Raw genomic sequence first — 20,821 nt, forward strand, 5'->3', positions numbered from 1 at the left:
ATTGCCTATGAGCTTAACTTAATTGCAGTTTTTAGCCTGTAAAAAGGAGAAGATGTTGCCTCCAAGTAGAGAAATGCATTTCCTCTTTAAGGCTTCTGAAGGCCTTTAACTTAAGCCAGTCTTCACTGCAAAAATAAGATCTAAATTCTACAACCTTCTTCTAGCATTTTGGCGTGGAGAGACACAGCTCATGCTGGGAACAGGTTGCTGAGGAATCAACCCTCACTCATCGGGTTCTGTACACAAGCCTTATTAATTAGAGTAGGGCACCCATACAGAATCTGCAGGAGGCGGTATATGCCCTTGGCAACCTGATCCCCCTGATAAGCTGCAAACATCTCCATGTTAAACTGTAAGTCAGTAGGACTGGTATCCTTTAAAAAATTAAAACTAAGTGGCATATATTAAATGAACATACATTATTATATCAATACATTATTTTTTTGCTGCTGAAAAAACAGAACATTAAAGGGTCAACAACATATGTTTTCTACATGAAAACAGTGTGAAATAACCTAAGTGAAACTTCTTTCTTTGATGTACCCATGAGGTTTCTTAATCATAAAGTGGAAAAAAAAATCAAGACTATCATTATTAACAGTTACCTGTAGGTTGTTCTCCAAATCCTCATATACTTTCCCTAATATGTCTTCACGATTATGAAGTGTCACAGAGGCCTCATGATGTCTTATTTTCCAAGTCATATATTCATGTTCGTCTACGTCCTTATAGGCCAAACACAGTGTTCTCAGGGTCTCCTCAGAAAACTTCTACATAAGTGCAGAGGAATGATTTTGTTGGGTTAGTTAGCTTGCTGAAAATCTATTCCCAAAAATAAAAAGACTTTGGTATTATAGTATTAAGAAGCTAACAGTAATTTGGTATTATAGAAAAGGGTAAAGCTGCATTAAGACATGGATTCATCTACATACAGCTGCCACAATATATGAGTCTATCCTTATTATAGTGCTTGAAAAAGCACTATATTATAATCCGTATTCTTCTTCTTCTTCTTCCAGCCATTCTTCTGCGATCAATACAGCTTAAACAGCTTTGCGCACAGACTCCGTTCAAACTGCGTTTCAAAGCCCTCGGCGGTGACAGGTGTGCTATCTATTTTTGGGTCCAATTTCATTTGTTGTTTTTAAGAAATTTACATTTAATAACTCCTAATTTCCCATAGGAAATAATGGCACATTGGAAATAATGGCCCCACTGTAAACGCTAACAGCCAATCACAGCACATATGCCAATAGCTGAAATATAGCAGCCAATAGAAATTCTAAGGTCTTGTCAGTCAATGCCTCACAACATCCACACAGTCATATGTCCACTATTGGCCAATAGAAGATGTAGAAGATGGAAGGTCTCTAACAATTTCGTCTCACTGACATGATTGTCATGGTAACCGAACAATGATTTACCGTTACAAGTAGCAAAGTTCAGTCAGTAAACTAGCAAAGCTGAGCCAGCCATGTAGCAGAGCCGATACCCGCACTACGTAGCAGAGCTGAGCCAGCCGTGTAGCAGAGCCGATACCGGCACTACGTAGGAGAGCTGAGCCAGCCGTGTAGCAGAGCCGATACCCACACTACGTAGCAGAGCTGAGCCATTAAAGTAGCAGAGATGAGTCAGTGATGTTGCAGAGCCGATACCCGCATGATACAGCAGAGCTGAGTCAGTGAAGTAGTAGAGGTACAAAAGTCGCTTTTAAAGGGACGGTACCCAAGTCTGTAGCAGAGCCGACACTTGCACTACGTAGCAGAGCTGAGCCAGCTGTGTAGCAGAGCCGATACCTGCACTATGTAGCAGAGCTGAGTCAGTAAACTAGCAGAGATGAGTCATTAAAGTAGCAGAGATGAGTCAGTGATGTAGCAGAGCCGATACCCGCATGATACAGCAGAGCTGAGTCAGTGAAGTAGCAGAGGTACCAAAGTTGCTCTTAAAGGGACAGTACCCAAGTTACTCTTAAAGGGACGGTATGCAAGTCTCTCTTAAAGGGAACCTGTCCCCCCCCCAAGCCGGGGTAAAGGCCGCCCGACCCCCTGCTAAAGCCCTCGGCAAGTCCCTCTCCTGGAGCCGGTCCTGAGATATCACCGTCGCAAGCCCAACGCGTGCGCTGCTGAGGTGAGTCCGACGCCCATAGAGAATGACTGCTCCATTTATTCTCTATGGGCATCAGACTCATCTATGCAGCGTGTGCGCTGGGTTTCCGACAAGGATACCTTCGTCCTGGTATCGCTTCCAGGAGGCACTGTACCAACATTGCTCTTAAAGGGACTGTACCAAAGTTGCTCTTAACCCTTAGAGGACCCGGCCAATTTCAATTTTTGCATTTTCGTTTTTTCATCCTTGTGTTTAAAAGGCCATAGCACTTGCATTTTTCCACCTAGAAACCCACATGAGCCCTTATTTTTTGCGTCACTAATTGTACTTTGCAATAACAGGCTGAATTTTTGCATAAAGTACACTGCAAAACCAGAAAAAAATTCAAGGTGTGGTGAAATTGAAATTAAAAAACGCATTTCTTTTATTTGGGGGGTATGTGTTTTTACGCTATTCACCTTGGGGTAAAATTGACTTGTCATATATGTTCCTCAAGTTGTTACGATTAAAACGATATATAACATGTATAACTTAGATTGTATCTGATGGCCTGTAAAAAATTCAAACCATTGTTAACAAATATACGTCACTTAAAATCGCTCCATTCCTAGGCTTATAGCGCTTTTATCCTTTGGTCTATGGGGCTGTGTCAGGTGTCATTTTTTGTGCCATGATGTGTTCTTTCTATCGGTACCTTGATTGCGCATATACGACTTTTTGATCGCTTTCATTACAATTTTTCTGGATTTGATGCGACCAAAAATGCGCAATTTTGCACTTTGGGATTTTTTTGCGCTGATGCCGTTTACCGTGCGGGATCAGGAATGTGATTAATTAATAGTTCGGGCGATTACGCAGGCGGCGATAGCAAACATGTTTGTTTATTTATTTATTTGTTTACTTTTATTTAAAACCTGGGAAAAGGGGGGTGATTCAGACTTTTATTGGGGGAGGGGGCTTTTTACTATTAACAACACTTTTTTTTTTGACACATATACTAGAAGCCCCCCTGGGGGACTTCTAGTATATACACTGTGATCTCTCATTGAGATCTCTGCAGCATAGATATGTTGCAGAGATCCATGAGATCGGCACTCGTTTGCTTTCGGCTGCTGCAGCCGGAAACAAACGAGTGCCGAGCCGGGGATGGCGCCATCTTGGAGCGGTCCCCGGCCGGCTTCAGTATCTCCCCACTATACCACCACCGATCATATGCAGCCGGTAATCGGAGGCAGCTGTCATCTTTGACAGCTGCCTCCGATTACCTGATTAGCGGGCACGGCGATCGGACCGTGCCCGCTAATAGCCGCGATCCCGGGCTACATGAGGCACCCGGGGTCGCGGCGGTTCAGAGCGCGGCCGCCGCGCGGCCCCGCTCTGAACGCGGGGAGGCAGCCCTGCACGTAAGGGTACGTCCAGGGTCGCCTAAGGGTTAAAGGGACTTTACCAAAGTCGCTTTCAAAGGGAGTGTATCAAGGGTTAAAGTTTCTCATAAAGGGAAGTCACTGTTAAAAGGGCGCTCTTTTCAAGCACTATGTATTTCCCTGGAAATGCAAATCTAGTTTCATATGTTATTACATAAGGAAAGTTAGACAAATTTCTAATATACATTAATTATGGGAAATGCACATGAAATACTATTTCCCTCAATTTAGTAGATCAGTTAGGCTTCCATTCTGCTAAAAAACCGTGACGTCACGAATCAGAGCAGGGCTGGGTGTAATTCCTATGAAGCGTCCAGCAGAGGGCGCAGTGTATGGAAAAATTACATAGTAAAAATAACTTTATTACAAGTGCTAGCAGCCCCATCCACGGCACATAGGATGGGGCTGCTGTCACTTGTGGTTTGGCTGCCCCCTTCAGCTGCCTCCCCCCATGCCATCAGCCCCCAGTGACCCCCAAAAGACTCCCATCACAAGTGCTAGCAGCCCCGTCCACAGCGGCACTTGTAGTATGCCTGCCCCCTCCCCCCTCCCCTGTGACAGTAGAACCCAGACCAGCCACCCACCTCCAAAAACCCCAAACTACCCCATCAGAAGTGCCAGCAGCCCATTCCACGGCACATAGGATGGGACTGCTGGCACTTGTAGTGCGGCTGCTCCCGCCCTCCCCAGCAGACCCCAGACCAGTGACATGCCGCGAGTACCCCCAAACACCCCCCTTCAACCGTGTGCCCTCTGAACCGCATAGAGAGGAGGGGCATAACCTCCTGTGATGCAGCCTCTCCCCGCTCCTTATGCGCCGTGGACGGGGCTCCTGGCACTTGTGATGGGGGTAGTTTGGGGGTCTTTAGGGGTGGGGGTGTTCACTGGGGGCTGCTGGCACGGAGGGAGGCAGCTGAAGGGGGGCAGCCACACCATAAGTGCCAGCAGCCCCATCCTATGTGCCATGGATGGAGCTGCTTGCACTTGTAATATAGTTATTCTTACTATGTAATTTCTCCATACACTGCGCCCCCTGCTGAACGCTTCATAGGAATTACACCCAGCCCTGCTCTGATTCGTGACGTCACATTTTTGTTAGCAGAGTTAAAGCCTGACTGATCTACTAAATTGAGGGAAATAGCATTTTATGTGCATTTCCCATAACTAGTGTACTGTATATTAGAAATTTGTCTAACTTTCCTTATGTAATAACATATTTGAAATACATTTTGCCTGAACTTCTCCTTTAACTCCTTAGTGACCTGCCTTTTCACGGCAGCCACTAATGGGCTTTATTCTGATGCGTATGCCTTTTGACAGCTGACCCCCTCCTAAAACTACCGGAAGTGGAGGATTCTCCGCTGCGGGTAGTTTAACACGTTAAATGCCGCTGTCAAAGCATGACAGCGGCATCTATTGGGTCCCGGTGTCCCGATGTCTCCATGGTGATCCGGGGTCCTAATGAAGGCCCCCGGGCTCACCATGGAGATGCCTCATGCTGACAGGGGTGGCTGTGGCTATTGCCTGTTAGCATGATGCCTAATACAATACACTGCAGTACATTAGGTACTGCAGTGTATTGTATGAGTGATCAAAGTGTTTACACTAGTGTACAGTAATGTACACTAGTGTAAAAGTAAAAGAAAAGTAAAAAAAACCGTGCCCCCCCAGCCACCCCCCAATAATAAAAATGCATTACATTCCCTATACCCAATAAAACATTACATTAAACAGATCAAAAACACAAATCCTATACATATTTGGTATCGCCACATCCGTAATGACCCAATCTATAAAACTATATCAATAATTATACTGCACGATACACGCTGTAAAAAACATGTCCCCCCCTGTCCCCAGAATTAACCCTAGTGACCTGGTCACTGACCCTCCCCTCCCTGGGCGTCCAAAATGGCGATCCAAGATGGCCGCTGCCATCACTGTGAACAGACTCTGTTCACAGTGATGGATTCCTAAACATGATCAAAGCCCCATTCTCTTCACCACCGAAGGTGGCGGAGAGCATGGGGCAATGTTCGGGGACCACCCAGTGTGGTCCCAGTACAAGCGATCAGTGGTATATACCGCTGATCTCTTGTTCCAAATGGTGCCGGCACTTTTTTACCCCAGATTACCCGTCACCACCCCAGATTGCCTGTAACCACCCCAGATTGCCTGTAACCACCCCAGATTGCCCATAATCTTCCCAGACTGCCCGTAACCACCCCAGATTGCCTGTAACCACTCGAGATTGCCTGTAACTACCCCAGATTGCCTGTAACCACCCCAGAATGCCTGTCAATACCCCAGATTGCCTGTAACCACCCCAGATTGCTCGCAACCACCCTAGATTGCCAGTCACCTCCCCAGATTGCCCATCACCTCCCCAGATTGCCCATCACCTCCCCAGATTGCCCGTCACCTCCCCAGATTGCCTGTCACCTCCCCAGATTGCCTGTCACCTCCCCAGATTGCCTGTCACCTCCCCAGATTGCCTGTCACCTCCCCAGATTGCCTGTCACCTCCCCAGATTGCCTGTCACCTCCCCAGATTGCCCGTCACCTCCCCAGTTTGCCCATCACCTCCGCAGATTGCCTGTCACCTCCCCAGTTTGCCCATCACCTCCGCAGATTGCCTGTCACCTCCCCAGATTGCCCGTCACCACCCCAGATTGCTCGTCGCCACCCCAGATTGCCCGTTGCCACCCCAGAAAGCCAGTGAACACCACCAGATTGCCCGTCACCACCCCAGATAGCCAGTAAACACCCCCAGATTGCCCGTTGCCACCCCAGATATCCAGTAAACACCCCCAGATTGCCCGTAACCACCCTATATAGCCAGTAAACACCCCCAGATTGCCCGTAATCACCCCAAATTGCCCGTAACCACCCCAGATTGCCCGTAACCACCCCAGATTGACACAGACTGCTCGTAACGACACCAGATTGCCTGTCGCCACCTCAGATAGCCAGTAAACACCCCAAGATTGTCCAATACCACCCCAGATAGCCAGTAAAACACCCACATATTGCCTGTAACTAAAATAAAACTCCTTCTTTTCTGAGCCCGGCTCACTGTATGTGTGCTCATACAGTGGTTTATGCCCACATATGGGGTACCGTTGTACTCAGGAGAACCTGCGTTACAAATGTCAGGGTGTTTTTTTCCCCTGTTCCTCGTGAAATTGAGAAATTTCAAACTAAAATGTTACTGGAAATTTTTTTTTTTTTTTCATTTTTACAGTCTTGTTTTGAATACTTTCCTCTAATTCCTGTGGGGTCAAAATGCTCACCACACCCCAAGATGAATTCCTTGAGGGGTGCACTTTCCAAAATGGGATGACTTTTGGGGGGGGGTTCAATTCTGCAGACACTACAGGGGCTCTGCTAACGCACCTGGCGCTCAGAAACTTCTGCAGAAAAATCTGCACTGAAAATGCTAATTGGCTCTCCTTCCCTTCTGAGTCCTGCTGTGTGCCCATACAGTGGTTTATGCCCACATATGGGGTACCATGCTACTCAGGAGAACCTGCGTTACATATATTAGGATGCGTTTTCTCCCTTGTTTCTCGTGAAATTGAGAAATTTCAAACTAAAAAAAAAACATATTATTGGAAAAATTCTATGTTTTCATTTTTACTGTCTTATTTTGAATACTTTCCTCTAATACCTGAGGGGTCAAAATGGTCACCACACCCCAAGATGAATTTTTTGAGGGGTACACTTTCTAAAATGTGGTTACTTTTGGGGGGGTTCTATTCTGCAGATACTTCAGGGGCACTGCAAACGCACCTGGCACTCAGAAACTTCTTCAGAAAAATCTGCACTGAAAATGCTGATTGGCGCTCCTTCCCTTCTGAGGCCTGCTGTGTGCCCATACAGTTTTTTATGCCCACGTATGGGGTAGCATTGTACTCAGGAGAACCTGTGTTACATATATTGGGATGCGTTTTCTCCCCTGTTCCTCGTGAAATTGAGAAGTTTTAAACTAAACAAACATATAATTGGAAAAATTCTATTTTTTCATTTTTACTGTCTTATTTTGAATAATTTCCTCTAATACCTGTGGGGTCAAAATGGTCACCACAGCCCAAGATGAATTCTTTGAGGGGTGTACTTTCCAAAATGTGGTGACTTTTGGGGGGGTTCTATTCTGCAGAGACTACAGGAGCACTGCAAACGCACCTGGCGCTCAGAAACTTCTTCAGCAAAATCTGAACTGGAAATGCTAATAGGCGCTCCTTCCCTTTTGAGGCCTGCTGTGTGCCCATACAGTGATATGTGTCCACATATGGGGTACCGTTCTACTCAGGAGAACCTGCCTTACAAAATTTGGGGTGCATTTTCTCTCATGTTTATCATGAAAATGAGATACTTTAATCTTACCAAATATATTATTGGAAAATTTAAATTTTCCATTTTTTTCCGGCCTAATGGTGAATACTTTCCTCCAGCCCCTGTAGGGTCAAAATGCTCATTATACCCCTAGATTAATTCTTTAAGGTGTCTAGTTTGCAAAATGGGGTCACTTATGGGTTTTTCCAGTATACAAGCCTCCTAAATGAACTTAAAAAAAGAACTGGTCCCTAAAAAAAAATCAGTTTTGGAAATTTCATGAAAATTTGATAATTTGCTGATACATTTCTAAGCCCCGTAACACCCTAAAAAAGTAAAATATGTTTATGAAATGAAGCCAGACTAAAGAGGACATATTGATAATGTGATTTAGTAACTAATTTATGTGATACGACTTTCTTTTTTTTTAGAAATAAAGAATTTCAAAGTCCATAAAGTGCTAATTTTTCAAATTTGATATGATATGATATTTTGATGTTTTTCACAAAAAAACACACAAGGTAGTGACCAAATTTTGCCACTAACATAAAGTACCATATGTGACTAAAAAACAGTCTCAGAATCACTAGCATACGTTAAAGCATCACTGAGCTATAAGTGCATAAAGTGAGACAGGTCAGATTTTGAAAAATGAGCCTGGTCATTAAGGCCTAAATAGGCTTGGTCCCTAAGGGGTTAATGTTATTTTGTTCTGAGAACTTGCCTATGCCTGTTTTGAAGCCCTCTTCTGTTTTTACTGTGACCAGATCCTGTGGTAGACTGTTCCACAGATTCACAGTTCTCATGGTAAAGAAGGCTTGTCGCCTCCGGAGATTGAACCTTTTTTTCTCTAGGCGGAGGCAGTGCCCCCTTGTCCTTTGAGGGGGTTTTACCTGGAACAACTTTTCCCCATATTTCTTGTAGGGGTCATTTATATATTTAAATAAATTAACCATGTCTCCCCTTAAACGTCTCTTCTCGAGACTAAACAAATTTAATTCTTTTAATCTCTCCTCATAACTAAGATGCTCCATTCCCCTTATTAGTTTAGTTCCCCGTCTTTGTACCCTTTCAGATGAGGCCACACCAAAGCTTTATAAAGCGGTAATATTATATCCATGTCCTGTATTTTTTTGTATATCCCTGTATTTTTGAGAATAACCAGTTTACAACCAGACCATTTTCCCTACGCTAGCAGTCCAGTAAATAGCAAAAGAAGGTGTTATGACTAATGGACCAGAGGAAGAAAAAGGAAAACTGGTTTTGCACATGACATCTTATCATGTAGACAATGAACAATTGGTATCATAGCCTCTAATATTACAGTGTATGCCTCCAGCCCAGTTTGTCAGCAAGGATTAAGTGGGGATTCTGTACTCTTTTGCAGCCAGACAGTAAGCAATGATCTGTATCTGTATATGTTCCCACATGGAACAGCTGTCGTGGTCCATGTAGGAACCAACAATGGAATACATGGTAGGTCCATAATTTTAGAGAAGGGAAGGACCTCCAAGGTTGTATTCTCTGGAATACTGCATGTGCCATGTGCATCGCAGGAGAGAAAGTGGGAGCTTGGGGAGTGTAGAGGCCTTGGTCCTGGACGAGTCCATTGATGTAGTTGATGTGACTGAGACATGGCTGAACTCCTCATATGACTGGGCTGTCAATATTCAGGGATTTACAATGTTCAGAAGAGACAGAAATTATATGAAAGTGAGTGTAAAAGATTCAATAGCGGGTGATGACTGTGAGGATGTGGAAGCATTGTGGGTAAAACTACAGAGGTAGGTAAACAGTAAAAAAATTATTCTCTATAGACCCCCCCAACATTACTGAGGTGATTGATGGTCAGCTGCATGCATTAATAAGCTGGCCAGGAGGGGACAGTAGTGGTATTGGGTGATTTCAACTAGCCAGATATAGATTGGAGTCACGGTTTAGCTAAAACTGCAAAGAGGAACAAATTTCTTAAAGGGGAACTCCAGAAAAGGAAAATTAGTTTTCTATTAAAAGTACATTAAAAGTTATATAGATGTGTCTATACAATGTATTACCGTTTCTGTACGGTTCTGAAACACTGGTAGCTGATAGAAATCCAGGAAGTAAAGAAAAATGGCCTCTGTGCCAATCCACATTTTCTCCTGCTCCTATTGCTCTCCCACCTTAGGAGACAAAAAATACAGGAGACAAAAAATACATGCCTCTATCTCACATTGTGTGTGTTTGCTAGACACAGGCTGATGATGCAAGGGGCATGGGGTGATTCACCATCTTTGACCGGCCAGAAGCACGTGTTTCAACTTCGCTGATTGTGCAAAACTCTGCAGGGAAATTAGGGCTGTGTTCACACATGTTGGAGATTCATTGCAGTACTGCAGCATCTTCACAAAAATGATGCAGTAACACAATTAAATGATGCTAAACGGTACAGAGGATCAGAACTGGCACTGCCAATCCCATCTGGACAAAAAACAAGGCATAAACAGTATATCCCTTGTAGGATAATTTCAGATAATTTCCTTATTGTGGAAATTAACTTCAAAAATAAAAGATGCTTGATCATAATATGTGCGTGGAGATGAAAAGAAAAGAAAAAAAATTTTTTTAAAAAGTTCTTTGCTTTATTCCAATATCAGTGTTACAGGTAGAGAATGCAGTGTTCTGAGGGGGGGGGGGGCACAATGACATGATAAAGTACTGCAAACAATTTAGTAACACAATGAAACTGCAATGTGTGAACACAGTCTAAATGTTCTGCAACAGAAACAGCTTTGGGCAGGGTGGAGGACTTGTGATGAACAGCTGAGGGAAAGCATTGCATTCTGGAACCTGTAGTACTGAGTACATCTGCAATGCTATGGCATAGCATTCATCAGTATATGCAATCAGAGCATATATATGCAATACAAAGTGTGTAAAAAAAATTAAATAGTTTTTTAAAATATATATTTTTTTAAAAAAGCCCTAATAAAAATGCCCCAATAAACATTTATAGTACCCCTTTTCCCATTATACAAATAAAAATATTTTAAAAAAATATATATAAAAAAACAACATATTATATATTGTTGCCTGCAGAATTTTTCAAACGATTAAGACATAGCAATATTGTTCCCAGACGGTCAATGGTGTAAATTAAAGCAAAAAAAATTTAAATTTAATTTAAATTGATTTAAAATTATATATTAGAAAAAATGAATAAAAAAACAATTAAAATTTTTCTCTTACACCAATATGATACCAATAAAAACTAGAGGTCATGGCTCAAAAAATGACTTCCCAACCAGCCCTGCAGGTGGAAACATAAAAGCACTATGGCTCTTAGAAGACGGGGGTGAACACTGCTTGAGGGTGCCTTCAAATGTACCGTATCGCTGCGTTTTTAACGCTGCGTTTTTGCTGCATTTTTTACATGTGCGTTTTGATTTTCACATGATTTTCATGTGAAAATCAAAACGCGCATTTAAAAAATGCAGCAAAAACGCAGCGATAAAAACGTAGCGTTAAAAACGCAGCGATACGGTACGTGTGAAGCTACCCTGAATTTGACCTGGACATTCGTGCATCAATGACCTTTTGTTCATGAAGGGGTTAATTAACCCCTTGCCTCTGCAGCCTCTTTTGGCCTTAAAGGGGAACTCCAGGAAGAGGTAAAAAGAAAAATTAAACTTCTGCAGAAGCATATAGCATTACTTACCTATCTCAGTTTTGTAACTACCAAAAATCCATTTGTTTTGGGGTTTTTTGTTCTGTTTTGTGTGGCTGTACTTCCTGGTTAAGCAGTTGTCCTCAGTACTACAGGTTCCAGAATGTATTGCTTTCCCTCAGCGGTTCATCACAGTCCCCCACCCTGCCCATTCCCCGCCCAAATCTGTTGCAGAACATCCAGGCTGTGTTCACACATTGCAGTTTCATTGTCTTACTGAATTATTTACAGTACTTTATAATTTCATTGTGGTCCCACCCACACAGCACACTGTTACTACCTGTAACACCACAGAGCACGCAGTATTCTCTACTTGTAACACTGATATTGGAATAAAGTAAAGAACTTTTTTAAAAAAAAAATTTCTTTTCATCTCCCTGCACATATTATGATCAAGCATCTTTTATCTTTGAAGTTGAGTCCCACAATAAGGACTTTATCCGATATGATCTTACATAGGATATACTGTTTATTAGAGAAGAGCGAATACGATTCGATCGAGTAGGGATTCGATCGGATATTGCGGTATTCAAAAGAGGCTAATACAATCAAGTAGTGTGTCGAATACGCAGCAAACATTCGAAAGCCCTCCCATCACACTGGGTGCTTTTTTAATGCAATCACCATGCAGGGAGGCCGTGAGGGACCCTGGGAGTACGCACACAGCGTGAAAACGGCGTCTACCCTCACTGGATGGCTGAACCACATGACCTTGAATATTTAAAACTTGACTTCCGCCTCTCGACCGCAGATGCGCTTTCAACCTAGTCAGGGAGAGTTCTTCGAGCAGGGAGAGATAGGTTTTAGTAGCGTTTTGGTAAGGCAGGCTTACTACTGAACCCAAAAGTCCTTTTCAGGGCTAATATCCAGCGAAAAAGTAATCTCTGGAGTCTGCATCCAAAGCACTTCTCAGTGCTAAGAAATAGATGATATAACAGCAGCAGCAGCTGTATTCATTCCAGTACCCTGTGTGTACAAGTGACTTATAGTGTCCCTGGTTTGGCCCACTAAGGGCACGTAAACGTTATCCAAGGAAAAACAACGATCCAGTACGTAGCGAAGAATGAAGCCTTTATTTTCCAATTTCAAGTAATAAAATGTGAAACACCACAGTGCAGGGACCCCACAGAGCAGACGCGTTTCGAGCGCATGCGCACCCTTGCTTCCTTCTTCGCTACGTGCTGGATCATTGTTTTTCCATGGACATATTGTCACACACCAGCCAGGTGTGGATCCGTAGCACCGGAGAGAGCCAGCAACTGGTGAGCTGATACTTTGTTTTTTCACGTAAACGTTATATCTATTGTGCCAGTTGGCCAGTAAAAGGCACGTGATACCTTATTGTGCCAGTAGCCTAGTAATAGGCACCTCATGCATAGTGTGCCAGTAGCCCAGTAATAGGCACCTCATGCATATTGTGCCAGTAGCCCACTAATAGGCACCTCATGCATATTGTGCAAGTAGCCCAGTAATAGGCACCTCATGCATATTGTGCCAGTAGCTCAGTAATAGGCACCTCATGCATAGTGTGCCAGTAGCCCAGTAAAAGGCACCTCATGCATAGTGTGCCAGTAGCCCAGTAAAAGGCACCTCATGCATAGTGTGCCAGTAGCCCAGTAATAGGCACCTCATGCATAGTGTGCCAGTAGCCCAGTAATAGGCACCTCATGCATAGTGTGCCAGTAGCCCAGTAATAGGCACCTCATGCATAGTGTGCCAGTAGCCCAGTAATAGGCACCTCATGCATATTGTGCCAGTAGCCCAGTAATAGGCACCTCATGCATATTGTGCCAGTAGCCCAGTAATAGGCACCTCATGCATATTGTGCCAGTAGCCCAGTAATAGGCACCTCATGCATATTGTGCCAGTAGCCCAGTAATAGGCACCTCATGCATATTGTGCCAGTAGCTCAGTAATAGGCACCTCATGCATAGTGTGCCAGTAGCCCAGTAAAAGGCACCTCATGCATAGTGTGCCAGTAGCCCAGTAATAGGCACCTCATGCATAGTGTGCCAGTAGCCCAGTAATAGGCACCTCATGCATAGTGTGCCAGTAGCCCAGTAATAGGCACCTCATGCATAGTGTGCCAGTAGCCCAGTAATAGGCACCTCATGCATAGTGTGCCAGTAGCCCAGTAATAGGCACCTCATGCATAGTGTGCCAGTAGCCCAGTAATAGGCACCTCATGCATAGTGTGCCAGTAGCCCAGTAATAGGCACCTCATGCATAGTGTGCCAGTAGCCCAGTAATAGGCACCTCATGCATATTGTGCCAGTAGCCCAGTAATAGGTACCTCATGCATATTGTGCCAGTTGCCCAGTAAGGGCACCTCATAGTTATTGTTTCAGTAGCCCAGTAATAGGCACCTCATGCATATTGTGCCAGTAGCCCAGTTATAGGCACATCATGCATAGTGTGCCAGTAGCCCAGTAAAAGGCACCTCATGCATAGTGTGCCAGTAGCCCAGCAATAGGCACCTCATGCATAGTGTGCCAGTAGCCCAGTAATAGGCACCTCATGCATATTGTGCCAGTAGCCCAGTAATAGGCACCTCATGCATATTGTGCCAGTAGCCCAGTTATAGGCACCTCATGCATATTGTGCCAGTTGCCCAGTAAGGGCACCTCATAGTTATTGTTCCAGTAGCTCAGAAAAAGTCACCTCATGCAAATTGTGTTAGTAGCCCAGTAAAAGGCAAGTGATACCTATTGTGCTAGTTGCCCAGTAAAAGGCACGTGATACGTTATTGTGCCAGTAGGCCAGTAGTAGGCACCTCATGCATATTGTGCCAGTAGGCCAGTAATAGGCAACTCATGCATTTTGTGCCAGTAGCCCAGTAATTGGCACCTCATGAATATTGTGCCAGTAGCCCAGTAATAGGCACCTCATGCATATTGTGCCAGTAGCCCAGTAATAGGTACCTCATGCATATTGTGCCAGTTGCCCAGTAAGGGCACCTCATAGTTATTGTTCCAGTAGCTCAGTAAAAGACACCTCATGCATATTGTGCCAGTTGCCCAGTAAAAGGCAAGTGATACCTATTGTACCAGTTGTCCAGTAAAAGGCACGTGATACCTTATTGTGCCAGTAGCCCAGAAATAGGCACCTTATGCATATTGTGCCAGTTGCCCAGTAAAAGGCAATTGATACCTATTGTACCAGTTGCCCAGTAAAAGGCACGTGATACCTTATTGTGCCAGTAGCCCAGTAATGGGCACCTCATGCATATTGTGCCAGTAGGCCAGTAATAGGCACCTCATGCATATTGTGCCAGTAGCCCAGTAATAGGCACCTCATGCATAGTGTGCCAGTAGGCCAGTAATAGGCACCTCATGCATATTGTGCCAGTAGCCCAGTAATAGGCACCTCATGCATAGTGTGCCAGTAGCCCAGTAATAGGCACCTCATGCATAGTGTGCCAGTAGCCCAGTAATAGGCATCTCATGCATATTGTGCCAGTAGCCCAGTAATAGACACCTCATGCATAGTGTGGCAGTAGTCCAGTAAAAGGCACCTCATGCATATTGTGCCAGTAGGCCAGTAAAAGGCACCTCACGCATGTTGTGCCAGTTGCCTAGTAAAAGGCACGTGATACCTTATTGTGCCAGAAGGCCAGTAATAGGCACCTCATGCATATTGTGCCAGTAGCCCAGTAAGGGCACCTCATAGTTATTGTTTCAGTAGCCCAGTAATAGGCACCTCATGCATATTGTGCCAGTAGCCCAGTTATAGGCACATCATGCATAGTGTGCCAGTAGCCCAGTTATAGGCACATCATGCATAGTGTGCCAGTAGCCCAGCAATAGGCACCTCATGCATATTGTGCCAGTTGCCCAGTAAGGGCACCTCATAGTTATTGTTCCAGTAGCTCAGTAAAAGACACCTCATGCATATTGTGCCTGTAGCCCAGTAAAAGGCAAGTGATACCTATTGTGCTAGTTGCCCAGTAAAAGGCACGTGATACCTTATTGTGCCAGTAGGCCAGTAGTAGGCACCTCATGCATATTGTGCCAGTAGGCCAGTAATAGGCACCTCATGCATATTGTGCCAGTAGGCCAGTAATAGGCACCTCACGCATGTTGTGCCAGTTGCCTAGTAAAAGGCACGTGATACCTTATTGTGCCAGTAGGCCAGTAATAGGCACCTCATGCATATTGTGCCAGTAGGCCAGTAATAGGCACCTCATGCATATTGTGCCAGTAGGCCAGTAATAGGCACCTCACACATGTTGTGCCAGTTGCCTAGTAAAAGGCACGTGATACCTTATTGTGCCAGTAGGCCAGTAATAGGCACCTCATGCATATTGTGCCAGTAGCCCCGTAAGGGCACCTCATAGTTATTGTTCCAGTAGCTCAGTAAAAGGCACCTCATGCATATTGTGCCAGTAGCCCAGTAAAAGGCATGTGTTGCATACTGTTCCAAAGCCTAGTAAAGGCACGTGATACATGCTGTTCCAGAAGCCCAGTAAAGGCACGGGTGAACAAGCTGGACACATGGCTGGAGCTGTCTCTATATGCGTTGGGGGTGCTGGCCTGCCTTCCTGCCAGTGTGCTGTCAGAGAGGGTCTTCAGCACATCCGGGGGTGTTCGAACCGATAAGCGCAGCCGGCTGTCCATGGACAGTGCTGACTGCCTGACGCTTATAAAGATGAACAACTGGATAGACCTAGAGTTCCGAACTTGTCCACTACAGCAAAGCAGCCAACAATTAAGTGCCTTGTGCACTTCCCTATCACATTACCTCCTACTTCTACTCCTTCTCAACCTCCTACTTCCTCCTTAACCCCTGACTGCACCTGTAGGGCCTACTAGACCCAATTTTCCCGGGGGCTTGCTTTAAGATCCCCCAATTGATTTTCGAAAGGAAAAACCTTTTGGGCCTACTATGGGAAATGTTTTTGGGGGCTCAACTCAAGCCCCCCCCTTCTAATTTTTCCAGGGCTCAACTGGTGGGCCTCTATATAATTTTTTACAGCGGCCACCTCATGGGCCTCAAGCTAATTTTTCAAGGGCTTACCTCATGGGCCTTGTGAGAAGATACAATTTGTCATAGTAGATGACAGATACGTGTCACCGAGGTGCCTGGCCTTGGTGAAGTGAACCGATAGCTTTTGACAGTAACTCTAGGTTATTGACACTTTTATTAAATACATCAGCTGTTTCCCTAGCTGATCCGAGTCCGGCTTTACTGGAGCAGTCAAAGAGACGGGTGAGATGACTGCACAACTTTCGCCGGTGGATGATTTCCCAGGACAGGTTGGGTCGGCCACTAAGTCGTCGACCGCCTCCTCCTCAACTATATCACTGTCATCCTCCTCCTGCCCAACGGACAGACCCATTGCCTCCCCAGATGGAAATTGTGTCTCGTCGTTATTGTCAACTATGCAGATTGCACCTGCTGGGTGCCGTTCCTCAACAACGACATCACCTGGAGATGGCGGATGCTCCAAACTTTAGGCATCAGTGCATATAAAATCCGCAGGTAGCTCCTAGGATTCTTGCAGTTCCGATGCTAGAAAAGGACCAGAAGACAGCTGCGGGGACTGGGCAAAGGTGACATCAATGTTTTTGGAACATTGGGCAGGTTGGGAGGAAGGAGGGTCACAGCGAGGTTTCTGCAGTCCAGACGCTTGTCTGCCGAAGGGACATGGACTCTGTGGACATTTGGGTGGAAGCATTATGTACTATCCATTTGACCACCATTTCCTGCTGGTCTGGCCTTAACAGCGGTGTACTCTGCCCTATGCCTCGCCGGTTAAGGAACCGAGGAGTGTTGGAAGAACTTAAACCTGCCTGCCCCTCAGCAGCAGCCGTTGATTGTCCGGGTTCTTGCACACGGCTTGTGCTGAAACCGCTTCTACCGCGTCCACAGCCCCATCCCTTTGCACTACCCTTCTTCATTAGTGTTAAGATGCCCTCAGTGGGCTATAGAAAGACTATGTATAACGTGCCCTTAGTGGGATACTGGAACAGTATATATCACAATAGGTGATATATACCGCACATCCAATCCCTGACCACTTCCTGCCACCTTCACTTCAAAAACATTTTCCGAATCCGCTCTTTTCTTACCCCTGACTCCACAAAACTGCTGGTACATGCTCTTATCATCTCTCGCTTGGACTATTGTAACATTCTCCTCTCTGGCCTCCCGTCTAACACCATTGCCCCCCTCCATTCTATCCTTAACTCTGCTGCCCGACTAATCCATCTTTCCCCTCGCTTTGCCTTTGCCTCTCCCCTCTGCCAATCCCTTCACTGGCTCCCCATTGTCCAACGTATTCAATTCAAATTGTTGACTATGAAATAAAAGGCTGTCCACAACCCTGTCCCCTCCATACATCTCTGACCTGATATCCCACTACCGTCCCTCACGCAACCTTAGCTCCTCAAGTGACCTCCTTCTGTGCTCCCCCTTGTTCGTACCTCACACAACCGCCTCCAAGACTTCGCCCGAGCCTCCCCTATACTCTGGAACTCACTACATCGACACATCCGGCTCTCGTCCACCAACAAGACCTTCAAAAGTAACCTGAAAACCCATCTCTTTAAACAAGGCTACAACCTACAATAATTCTGCTCCACACTTTGACTGGCTGCACTTTACCTCCTGTCTCTCTCCCCTTACCCCATAGACTGTGAGCCTTCACGGGCAGGGTCTTTTGTCCTCATGTGCCAGTCTGCCTTTTACCTTATTCATGTAATGTGCTTTGAATCTTGTAATGTTACAGTTTGTTAACCCCTAGCGCATGTGTAGCGCTCTGGAATCAAAGGCACTTTATAAATAAATAATAATACTAAGGTGTATAGCGCCGAGGGATTGGGGAGGACAGGGTCACGGTCTGCCATGTGCTCCCTTAACATCCGCCGATACTTGTCCCTCCTGCAGGTAGGAGGCACCTCAGTGCTGGATGTTTGGCGCTGGGGTACCATTAAATTGTCCCACATTTTGTCCAGTCTTGGCTTATTGCCCGTGGACCGCGCGGATGTTGTAACAACAAACTCTGCTCTCTTCCGCTACTGATGGTGGGCGGGGAGATCTCCATCACTTTCACCGGTAGCTTGGGGAGGTTGGGGTACGTTTTCAGGTACATTGTACCACCAAATTAAAAACGTGGGCCAGGCATGGTACGTGCGTGAGTTCTCCCAGCTCCAGAGCCACTACCAGATTACGTCCGTTATCACACACGACCATGCCTAGGCCGAGCTGCAGCGGCGACAGACACCTTTCCGCCTCCTGCAATAGGCCGTTCAGCACCTTTCGGGCACTGTGCTGTCTATCGGCCAAGCTGAGGAGCTTGAGCACGGCCTGCTGCCGTATCTCCACACCAGTGCTACAGCGCCTTCATCCAGTGGCTGAGGAAGATAGTAAAGTGGAAGACTAAGAGGAGGAGGAGGTGGGGTTGGCAGAACCTGCGCCGGCAATTACCTTGGGGGTCAGATTTGAGACCCGGTCCCAGCTTCCACCACATTGACCCAATGTGTCATGATGGAAATGTATCGTCCCTGATTGCAGGCACTTGTCCACGGACACGTGCTGGTGCAGGTCGGGGATGACACGCTGGGAAAAGTAGTGGCAGCTGGGGACCGAATACCGTGGCACGCCAGCCACCATCAGGTCGCGTAAGGACTGTGCGATGCCCTGGCCCCTGGGGGCCACTTCCGCAGTGCTGGTGTTATGAGCGGGCAATGACCGGGGCAGCTGCAGGGGTTTTACTTGTCACGGTATAGGCCTGAGGACGGCACAGCTGTAGGGCCGGTCTGTGGAATCTGCGGGTGATGATGGGCATGCGATTCCTCGCTGCACTTAGTCAGGGCACCAGTTAGTGGACACCAATGCCAGGGTTCAGTAACAGCGGTTTTATTATAGATGAGGTAACTAGTAGCAACAGTTCTGTCCGGATGCAACCGGGTATATAGCAGGCTTTGACAAATAAAGCAGGAGTGATGCTGCATAGGCTGTGAGAATACGTGCCGGATGATGGGAGTAGGAGTATGAGAGAAATAGTGTTGCTGGGTGGATTAGCTTGAGAATAATACTTGCTGTGAATCCTTGTAGCGATGATGAGATATAACGGAATGACACCCAGATGAGAGAGAAGACTCCGGACACTTGAGCCGGCAGATACAGCCGAAGGCTTGAATACAGCAGCAGAATCAGTCACTCTTCTTATGGTGAAGAGGCTGCAGAGATGCTTTTGTCCCCCTTCTGAGGGAGAGAACAGAGCAACACAACCTCCTTGCTTGAAAGCAGGGGCTGAACTAACTTGTTAGGAGGAAGTGGGAGGTCACATGGTTGCTCCTGGCCAGAGCTAGTCGGCCATTGGAGGAACCATGGTTACAGGGCACTGGCACAGTCACGTGATCAACAGCCTTGCATACCACTGTACAATGTAATAATACACAGGAATACATGAGAATACACATGAGAATGCACATTACCAGAGAATACTAGGGGAGAACCAGCAGCAGTTGCAGTGCAAACACTCACCAGAACAGGCATGGACACAGCAATAGAAATGGCCATAATAGGAGTAGTAGTCTGCATGTTCTGGGACACTGCAACTGGGTCTCTACAAGCCTAAACGACAACATCTCAAGGGCCAGCATTTTTGAGATGTGGCTGTTTAGGGCTTGGGCTTGTGGGTGGCTCGCTGCATACTTTCGGTGGCGCTCAAATGCCTGAACGATGGACAATTGTTGGCTGGAGGGAAACAAAGCTCCGGGCGAAGTGCCGGACATAGGCCAAGGGGAGGCTGGGGTGGAAGGATGAGACGTGACCGAAGCGGTCCTGCCTGGTCATCCGCTGAGATTTTGAAGCTGGTACTCCATCAGAGCTCTCTGTTGCTCTCACACCTGGGCCAACATATAATAGGTGGAGTTCCAGCGAGTGGACGACGCACATGAACCGGTGTTCCAGAGTTCTCCGAGCACCAGAGCCACTAAGAGGAGTGCTGCACAGTGTGCAGCACCTCAAAGGCGTGGTGCTTGAGTTAATTGTTTTTCATCTTACTAATTGTTTCTGTTCCTCTCTTTAGGGTACAAACCCACTTGGCGGGTCTGCAGCGAGTCTCCATGCTGCGTTTTTGCAGCGAGACTCGCTGCAGATCCCGGCCCTATACTTTTAATGGCAGACAAACACGCAGCAGGGACGTACATCCCTGCTGCGAGTTTGTCTGCAGCCCACCCCATTAACCCCCCGGCCGCCGGAGCTGATACTTCACCTGATCCCGGCTCCGGCGGTTCCCGATG

At 46.0% G+C, this 20,821-nt stretch overlaps 1 protein-coding gene across 9 annotated transcripts in view; it reads right to left on the minus strand.

Moving 5' to 3' along the window:
- LOC138785982 (phospholipid-transporting ATPase IK-like) overlaps nt 1-20,821 on the minus strand; it is a 344,961-nt gene that overhangs the window by 99,863 nt on the left and 224,277 nt on the right. For all 9 annotated transcript variants that reach the window (XM_069962531.1, XM_069962533.1, XM_069962532.1 and 6 more), the window contains one exon: nt 606-770. In XM_069962531.1, the coding sequence (XP_069818632.1) occupies nt 606-770 (165 nt within the window). The remainder of the gene's footprint in view (nt 1-605; nt 771-20,821) is intronic.

Source organism: Dendropsophus ebraccatus, chromosome 3, assembly GCF_027789765.1.
Source record: "Dendropsophus ebraccatus isolate aDenEbr1 chromosome 3, aDenEbr1.pat, whole genome shotgun sequence".
Taxonomy (NCBI): Eukaryota; Metazoa; Chordata; class Amphibia; order Anura; family Hylidae; genus Dendropsophus; species Dendropsophus ebraccatus.